At 47.8% G+C, this 10075-nt stretch overlaps 1 protein-coding gene and 1 non-coding gene across 2 annotated transcripts in view; both read right to left on the minus strand.

Annotated features, from left to right (window-relative positions):
• The window catches only part of LOC135817714 (ribosome quality control complex subunit NEMF-like), a 30307-nt gene that overhangs the window by 756 nt on the left and 19476 nt on the right, over window positions 1-10075 (minus strand). Inside the window, exons 24-34 of the mRNA XM_065330949.1 lie at window positions 9931-10033; window positions 8981-9056; window positions 4923-5087; window positions 4633-4711; window positions 3705-3737; window positions 3342-3419; window positions 2628-3024; window positions 2191-2228; window positions 1821-1978; window positions 624-667; window positions 124-203 (exon numbers count right to left, since the gene is read on the minus strand). Of these exons, the coding sequence (XP_065187021.1) occupies window positions 124-203; window positions 624-667; window positions 1821-1978; window positions 2191-2228; window positions 2628-3024; window positions 3342-3419; window positions 3705-3737; window positions 4633-4711; window positions 4923-5087; window positions 8981-9056; window positions 9931-10033 (1251 nt within the window). The remainder of the gene's footprint in view (window positions 1-123; window positions 204-623; window positions 668-1820; window positions 1979-2190; window positions 2229-2627; window positions 3025-3341; window positions 3420-3704; window positions 3738-4632; window positions 4712-4922; window positions 5088-8980; window positions 9057-9930; window positions 10034-10075) is intronic.
• On the minus strand, window positions 7048-7121 carry Trnai-aau (transfer RNA isoleucine (anticodon AAU)). The gene has a single exon. It is a non-coding gene; the product is annotated as a tRNA-Ile (tRNA).

The raw sequence follows: 10075 nt of genomic DNA on the forward strand, positions 1-10075 counted from the left end.
AGCAGATCTACATGTATACAGACAAGGCGAATGAGTCGAAAGCCGCAAACCCATACTTGCACCAGCAGCACAGCACCTGTGCAGCTAGGGAAAAAATGCAACAACAAAAACACGGGCCCGTACCTTGACGACACGTAGCAAGTCTTTCTCCCGTGGAAGGATGTCGTGTGCATGAAGGAATATATCTAAGCCATGTTTGGCAGCTGTCAGAACACAGGACCAAAAGGAAAAACACAGTTACAGAGCCAGAACACATGTCACCCGAGAGTCAGAGTTTTGTTCTCAGCTCTAGATAAGCCATGGAGTCATGCACTACAAGTAGCACGAGGAACACGCAACCTGAGAGAGAGAGAGAGAGAGAAGAGAGAGAGAGAGAGAGAGGGGGGGGGGGGGGGGGGGGAGAACGAGAGCAAACATTGGATGGCACCATATTCGCCGAGAACTGAGCCACACCAGTCACAACCCCCCCCGCACATCTTGGAAGCAGAATGGCACATTTCCGTTTGTATTGGCTTGTGCTATTCAGGGCATAGGCCACAAGGGTGATTTTGCCAAGTTTCTGGGTGAATTAGAAGAGTGCGACAAAGGACCCGGGAAATACGGTAACATATTTAAAACCTTACCTCGGCCACGTTTCTCATTGCCCGGCGTTATCTTCACTTTGTACCTGGAGCAGGGGAACACAAGAAAATAGAGTGAAACTAATTTACTGATCCAGATAAGGCGTACACTTGGCTACGAGGAGCAAATGTCATAGCACCGATTTCCTCCCATAAAGCAGGATTCACAGAATCTTTTTTTGCGATGCGATGGGCGATGTGACGCGATTTGTGACGGAGGTGTGCGATGCGAAATCGCGAAATACCGTTCACAGAAGAAGTCAGCGATGCGACAACGCCTTGCTGATTGGCGTGAAGTTCAACGCAGGCGGGTACGTCACCATGGCATTCACGTGGTTTGGTACAACTTGTACACATTTACGGGCAACTCTTGAACCTTTGTACGACTTTGCTGCAGAAAAGGTCAAAATCGTATGCCACATCGCTTGTCGCATCGCGAAAGTTGAGCTGAGCTCAACTTCTGCGGTGGCCCAGTTGTGGCAGTTGCATGGGCTTCGAGATGGCTACGATTCGGGGATTTCCTGGTTTCGTGGCCGTCGCATCGCATCGCAAAAAAAGCTTCTGTGAATCCCGAGTGGATGCAAAAGTGCACCCATACACCGGATTAGTGTAGCATAAATGCACGTCCTGCAAAGGATGAGCTGTTTAGGAAGTCCCGTGAAGGGGTTGCCTCCGGTAACACATACTTTTGTTGTATCTGGAGTGAAACTTGTCAGCTGTCAAGAAGCCAGGTCTGCAGCTGACCAGCATGCGGCTGGGGAAAACTGAAATGTGAGCATAGCTGTAACCGACTCAGCCACTACAATTATGCCAGCATGTACTGTTACGCATGTCACGGCTGAGAATCACAGTCTTCTAGAAAAAGATGGTTTTGAGCGGTTTGACACATTGGATGCATATCATTTTAGAGCTGGGTTACAGGTTTGTGAGGCCAACCCTGCGCACAAAGTAGCCCGGATACTGCATGCAAGTAATATTACCATTCCCAATTCCCGATAGAATACACTACACTAGACCAGGGGTTCACTGTATCACAGTAGCGAGGAGCTAGAATTTAAAGGTAATGCTACCTCAGTTCAAACACACGTTTTACAGAAGACAGTGGCATTCATGGTGTATATTACTGGTATACGATAGGAATGCGTCTTCTGGGAAACTAAAAGGGTCACGGTCACCAGACACCCCCACTGTATTGCTTACTTGAAGTTTTGTAATGATGCATACGGTGCTACGACGGGCATGGCAAACAGCAAGATGTCGTCCTCTCGTGGACACCCGGTGAAGCTGCTGTAGAAGAGAGAGTCCTGCTCACCGGAAGGCAGCGTGGTGTCATCCTCACCTGCCTCATCACCAGACGCCTGAAGCGAGAAGCACAGCGAAACATTTAAATTTGAATAGAAAGTATTAATTTTGAGCAGCAATCACACATGGCCACATTCAAGATAAGCACAGCGATAGCAACGCAGGATCATGAGACCAGCAAAGAATGCTTGCAAACATGACATGGATAGGAATACATTTCAAAGATCATGCACCGAAGAAACTACTACAGCGTGCCGGCAAGTCTCACCCGATTCTCCTCTTCCTTTTCCTCCTCTTTCTCATCTTCTGTAAAGCAAACAAAACAAACAGAAAACGAACAGACATACAGTAAAAGCTGCTGTAAGCGACCTCTGGGTATAGCGACCACCTGCTCTTAAAGACCGTTTATCCATGCACCGACAGTTCTACACAGACACTGTGGGACCTGGTTCTAAAGACCACCTGGCTTTAACGACCGCTTTTGCTTGCACCATGGGTGATCGCTTCAACCAGGTTTTACTGTACACCATAGGGTGGTACAAACGGCACTACAACGCATGATCAGACAACAACCCAGCTAGCAACACTACAGCACTGATACTGCAGTCGAATTTCGACAGTGATGATGGTGCCAGCCGTCTGAAAAGGGTCCAACATGAACATCATAATCAAAGCACAACAGCCCTACAGAGATGCTCAGCGTACCTTCACCCTGCTCTTGTTCGTCTTGACTATTCACACTTGCCGCATCTTCATCGTCGCCTTCGACTGCTAGCTGGTCTACACCAGCTGCAACATCCTCAGTTGACTTCTCCAAGTCATCCTCGGAATCATCACGAATCGGACCAGGCGAGATGCTCCGCAACTCATCAGAGCTCAGGTCCGCCATCTCTTCGTCGCTCTCCTCTAGAGCAGCCTGAGCCTGTTTGGCTGCCTGCGCTTTCTTGTGATGGCCCAGCAACTCGCCGAGGCTGGGCGCTTGCTGGCCGCGAGAGCCACGGCTTCCCTCGTCGTCTCTTGCGTCTGCACCGCTCTTTTGATTTCGGCGCGCTTTCCCCCTCTTGCCCTTCTCTTTCTTGCCAGGATTCGATGGTCCAGCAGACTGCGAGCAAAGACAGCATCAGAAACACAGGTAGAGCATGGTATGGACAAGCCCACCATGTACTAGTACAGTATGTCCGAGTACACGTATGGAACACTTTAACCTACATGTAGTCACTGCAAACTGGTACATTGTACAATCAACGACGACCAATATGATCATTCAGCGTTCCGAACCGCATACAATATCCACGTAGTATGATTCATGTACATGGAGATATGTGCACTGGACAAGTATCACACAGTGCACAAGACACATGCGTCTGCACGTGGAGAAATATTTTTCAGTTCCCTAGAATTAATTTGCAACTGGCATACCTGAAGCAGCTTCATGCGCATTTCCTTTTCCTCCTCATCCTGGTCAGCGTAGCGCTCTTGTGCTTTGCGTAACTTTGCCTGCATATTCACATGGAGCAGAGCAGCAAAGAGCAAGCCGGATTAATCATTAGCAAACCATTTGCAAATAAATGCCTTCGCCGACTTACAACACAGAAGGCCTGCCAACTTAACTGAGGGTCAACAGGGAAAGACAAGAGGATGTGAGGCTCAACAGTGCAATGACAGAAAACAGATAGTCGGTAAGCTCCAAATCTCAACAAACTCGAGAAGCTCTAGGAATGTTGCACAGCGGAATTTGTACTTGTACCCCTCCCCAATGCAGTTGGATAGACTGTCACACACCTTCTTTCCTCGCTTAGGTCCCGTAGTTGTGGCCTGTACATAGTGGGAGACGGAAGAACGACAACTCTAGGCATTATGACCATGGTGTAATGATCACCTCAGCATTACACTCATGAGAGACAGAAGAACGACAACTCTAGGCATTATGACCATGGTATAATGATCACCTCAGCATTACACTCATGAGAGACAGAAGAACGACAACTCTAGGCATTATGACCATGGTATAATGATCACCTCAGCATTACACTCATGAGAGACGGAAGAACGACAACTCTAGGCATTATGACCATGGTATAATGATCGCCTCAGCATTACACTCATGAGAGACGGAAGAACGACAACTCTAGGCATTATGACCATGGTATAATGATCACCTCAGCATTACACTCATGAGAGACGGAAGAACGACAACTCTAGGCATTATGACCATGGTATAATGATCGCCTCAGCATTACACTCATGAGAGACGGAAGAACGACAACTCTAGGCATTATGACCATGGTATAATGATCACCTCAGCACTATACTCATGAGAGACGGAAGAACGACAACTCTACAGGCATTATGACCATGGTATAATGATCGCCTCAGCACTATACTCATGAGAGACAGAAGAACATCAGCTCTAGGTATATTGCAATGGCGTAAAGATAAGCTAGGCAATACACTCAAAAGTAACAGCAAACAACGTTGCTACATACAGGTATTTAGTATTTACCAGCATGAAGGATGGTAGCAATATAGAGTGACAACAAAAATGACAAACCAAAGCTGAACAAGAGAAAGAAGGGTGCATGTACAGCACTAGAGCATGGAACACAGTGGCAACGTCTATATAGCACAGGGTAGCCATACAACCATGAACACAAGTACAGAACAAACTAGAACAGGTTAGTTCAGCACATCAACACCGCGTTCCTCTTACCGGTGCGGCAGCAATGTCAGGTGTCGTTTGTGACTGTCTTCCGTCAGGCGCTTGGGACTTCCCCTTGCCCTTCTGATTTCTGAGAAACAGCAGTGAGACGTTCACATGAACAGTAAACATCAAAACATGTAAAACAAGACATAGGCAGAACCACACACCACACATACACACATACACACACACGCACACAAGCCCCCCCCCCCCCCCCCCCCACACACACACACAGCCCTGATTACCAGTATTACTACATGTACCACAGAATATGCAGAGGTGCAGCAGCGCTCGCTTACTTTGCCTTTGTAGTTGACGGAGGGGGTGCTGCTTCCTTTCGAGATGCTATGGCTGACAAGCGGACGGGCTCGTTGTCGCCAAGATATACAATGTCTTCATCCTCATCACGACCTGCCGCTACATTCTCACTCGCAGTACTACTAACAGATATCTGGTACTGGTACCTGCAAGCCAAGTGACAAAGGCCAAACGACACACACAAGAAGACAGTAGAAGTTTAGACTGGACACACAACATTTAATAACTAACACTGCTATAAAGTATAAACACTGGTTATGCACATGTACATGTCTGACATGCTGTCCGGATTCCAAAAAAAAGGGTAAGCCGTTGCCAACTTTGTATGGCACATTGTCGTTGGGACTAAAACAAAAGGCAGAACAACGTCTATATTATACGATTACAGTGCACAGCTTGTGATAGTAGAGACTACTAGAGAGGTTCCGCACTACGTAAAGTTGAGCAACTTTACGTTCAGTGGGCGGGAAAAACCCGTGAATTCGCGAGTTTGCACTCCACGTACGGAAAGTTGTCCACGGAGAGTACGTAGATAGGGCTCTGTTAACGTAGCTGGTCCGTAAGTGGATTGGGGTACAAATTTATGACTCTCTCTCCCCAGGTCGATCTGGTCGTACACTGCCGCGTTCGGAGTTGCCAAGGGCAGCTACGTGATTTGTAAATTCTGTATGGCGGAACACAGATGCGCATGCAGTTTCCGTAAGACTTTACGTAATTACGTTATGTGGAACCTCTCTAGTATGTAACATGTGATGCATCCCCATCCATTCCTCCGCCGTTCGAAAATGAATTACATGTACAACAAAAAACACATTGGGCGCGTTTGACTACACACAATTCCGTCCATTCTAGAATTCGTAACGGTGCATGCACCGTTCGATTACACAGATTTCATCGCCAGAATCAACGGACTCCAATTCCATGGATTCTGAAGAGAGAGCGGAATTTCTAATTCTTCCATCAGACTTTACGCACTCGACGTACACGCCATGCTTGTTAGGCTGTCATCACACCATGGTACAAAGCGCTGCGTCTACGTCCACGTAAGGAGTTTTTGGTCGGTTGTCATGATGATCCGTATACGGGGTGAAAACGGGAGCAGAGGAAACGGGAGACGTAGACGTGGTATGGAGAGGGGGGGGGGGTATACGACTTTTGTATGAACGTGCGTATCTCCCCCAGCCTTTTTCCGAGCGACCCTGTACTTCGATGTACGTGGGTTCAAATTTCTCCAAAAACCTGACTGCATGTACGCGTCAAGAACTGTGCCTGTCTGATGACACGACCACCCGTTTTGGTTTTTTCACCATATACGTAGACGTAAACGGGAGTCGGAGAACGTAGTGTGATGACGGCCTAAGTCCGCGCGACGCGCGTGCGGGAGGGTGTACGGGATCCCATGTGATCTCCCTGTACGATTTTTATGTGGTATGACACGATTAGAATGCGGGGTGAATTCCAGTCGTTCACGTTTACATGCCCGCAATCAGTTCATACTGGCCATTCGAGTAAAACCTGGGTCCAGAATGTACTAGTACATGTATAATCGAACGCGTCTATTGTGTTGAAATCACACGAATGTGACGAAAGAAAAGAAAATGAACGATCCAGTAGATATCCATTCGGTACGGAAATCTAAACGTCTACTACAACTATATAGCACTAAATCGGACTAATACTGCGACCAAGGAAAGGGATCCGCGGTCCGGGATAGCTTGTACATAGGGTTTTCTTGGTGCGACAGAAGCCAGCACTTCTTTCTCCATTTTCGCAATTTCGGACTACTATACACACGTGCACATGCACGTACGTTCGTGCAAAACGATGGACTGCGACAATTGAAATTCACCCGGGTCGTGGAGGTTCAAGCGAACTGTTATTTTTGTGGACTGAACTGACCGGAAACCTGCAGTGGCTACACCAAACTCGAAGACAAAAAAATAGCCGCAACAACAACCGATGGATCGTGAAGGAGTTTTACACCAAACTCAAAGACAAAAAAATAGCCGCAACAACAACCGATCGATCGTGAAGCAGTTTTTGTCGTGCAAGTGCCAAGCGCCAGAACAGATCCAGTCCAGAGAGAAGAAAAAGAAAAAATGAGCGTGCTTCCAGCAGGGCTCGAACCTGCGACATTCGCGTTATTAGCACGACGCTCTAACCGACTGAGCTATGGAAGCTCACGCAAATCAGGTGGGCTAATCAGGACTATGACAGCACTGATTAGCCCAACTGATTATTTTATGCATTGGTGACTGGGGCAGGTATCGGGCTTCCGCACAGAGACGCCGAGTAGATCGGGCCATTCAGGGAGTTGTCAAAAGTGATGTCAGACACCGGAGGACCTACAAATGATTGTTCTGACCTATCAGTATCCCTGCAGCAGATCTACACTCGTACACGCAGGCGATCTTCTCACAGCCCTTGGTAAAATACTAACGACTCCCTGTCGGTACCCAAACTTCCCCTTGCCCCAGATCCTGCAACCCCCCCCCCCCCCCCCAAATATCTTGACTGCGCAATGCATACAATCAATGTAAATTTTCCTTTACGAATACTTCTGCGTGTAACCAAGACGGCAAGAGTGTGCAACTGTGATCTCCGGCCTTTCAATGAGCCATCTGCTTGTTTGCATCTTGCAGGGTGGGATCAGTCTTCGTGGCAGGGAGTAGTCAGACCCTGTTCTGAACACTCCAGCACCGGTGCAAACCAGTCAAACATGTGTGATCTGACTGGTCCTGCTCTGTAGTTTCATACCAGACAAACTCGCCCTAAGACATCAAGAGTTACTAGTACCGTAAAGTACCATTGATCCGCCCTCCACGCCATGTCGCTTCCCAGCTGGGTTTTCGGCAGGGGGCGGGAATTACATCAAGGCTGTCAAGTGCAGTACGATATACAACAACGTGGAGGATCAGACTCGATGCGCTGGATTGTGCACATTTTCATCCTGGATTGGCACGTTTTGTGTACAGCAGTGCATGCGTCGGTTCAACATCGTACTTCGTTGTATACGCCGAAGTCGCTTCACAGGTAGAAAATTGACAGGGGGCGGATCGGTACTTTACGGTAGTACTGGATATCTCATCACATTGTGGGCTCACTGACCAAACACCGAAATCACAAGGCGATGAGCTGAAGTGCATGCAGCCATGCACATTTTCTTAGGACTCCCTGGTCTGTCATCAACCACCCCTGGTTCGTTTCCACTTTTCAGGTTACAAACAGCAACGCACAACATTAATTCTGTCTGAAAACTCTTTGGACGAGAATAACAACACTAAATTCCTAACAAATACTTCTGCGTGTACAGCATTGTGCTCAGCCCGGTGTGAGATCAGCAGAAACAAACCAGATGGAAACCGTAGTGTAGAAGACCTGCTTGTTAAAACTTGAGAAATATACATTTCATCAGGTGTGCAAGGATGGACTAGGATGGAGAACCTACTCAGTTGGAAGGCTGTTGGAATGCGCATCCACCCAGTTGGAAGGCTGCTGGAATGCGCATCCAAGACGCGCTAGAACTGATTGACAATTCGTTGTAGAACGTCAGTACCGTCGGCCAGTGTCGTGCAATGGTATCGCACAAGCTGATTGTTTGTAAAGTAACTTGTGGTGGTACACTGTAGTGAACATTATAGCATAACTTGTAGTTCCTTGGTCCTTTTCTTTGCTACAATTATACATTTTCTGTTCTTTTTTTTGGCACAATTTAGTAACAGGTTAGCGGATACTGACCAGTACAAAAGTCAAAAGTCACGTCAAGAGTACATAAAGCGCAGCATGCTGCATGACAGCACACTGTGTACGGATCATCATGAGTCATGGCATATCCTGTCATATCCATAGGTGCAGGGACAAATCACCGTATCACTTAGATGATAGTGGGGGAAATTCACCTGAACACTTGCACTTGTTTACGCTATGCACATAGTTCATAAATCTCTGAAAGCTCAGTGGGGAGTAGCATGGAAAGATTATTTTTAAGTAGTACTAATTCTGACCTCTGCAGCAAGGGCTATGTGGCGTTGCAACTTACTTGTTCGCTTGACCAGTATGTCTCACATCCACGACCGTATCCGGGAAGAGTGGCGCTCCTTCGATGTCTCCGGCCCCTGCAGAAAACATAACATTCGGTCTCTCAGAACACAAGCACAGATAGCAATGCTACCAGGAGAACCGCTATATCGTACCAAGGAAAAAGACCAGGCTGCCAGCATGAAAACTTGAAAAGTGATATTGTGATAGGCTTGGGTATGGTCATGGCACATCTATTCTGCATGCTCCACAGATACATCACCCCAGATCGTGAAGCTTCACATAATATAGCACCCCCCCCCCCCCCCCCACACACACACACATCCAGATGAGGTATAAAGAACTTTTTATAGACCTTGCCCAGCAAACGCTTCAAGAACTGCATGCCATACAGTACACACAAGAGACATGCACTTTGTTGAATAGTAACGACGTGTACAACACAGTAGAGTAGAGCCAAGTAGAGGCAGACGTTTGAAAGCCCCTGGCAACTGCACCTGCACCATTGTGCACTACTTAGGAGAGGAGTGCTGTTGCTGAGCGTGATACTTGAACACTGCACAGGGGATTGCTGTTGCTGAGCGTGATGCTTGAACACTGCACAGGGGATTGCTGTTGCTGAGCGTGATGCTTGAACACTGCACAGGGGATTGCTGTTGCTGAGCGTGATGCTTGAACACTGCACAGGGGATTGCTGTTGCTGAGCGTGATGCTTGAACACTGCACAGGGGATTGCTGTTGCTGAGCGTGATGCTTGAACACTGCACAGGGGATTGCTGTTGCTGAGCGTGATGCTTGAACACTGCCCAGGGGATTGCTGCGAACGCAATGGAGATGCCCTACACAATGGATGCAAGTTTGATCAGCCCCCCCCCCCCCCCCCCCCCGTTAACGAGCAGATGCAGAATGCTATAACAAAAAGAAAGAGGACATTGGTGAGCGAGTCCTTACCCGCTGTAGATTCAGCAACAGTAGCCGTCTCGACCGTGTTACTCATAGCTCCACTGGCACTGGCACTAGGATTGTCAGTAGTGGTGGCGGTATGCACAGAAGCCTGCAGACAACAACCAGGAGTACAACACAGTCAAGCAATACT

This window comes from Sycon ciliatum, chromosome 5 (assembly GCF_964019385.1).
Source record: "Sycon ciliatum chromosome 5, ocSycCili1.1, whole genome shotgun sequence".
Lineage (NCBI taxonomy): Eukaryota > Metazoa > Porifera > Calcarea > Leucosolenida > Sycettidae > Sycon > Sycon ciliatum.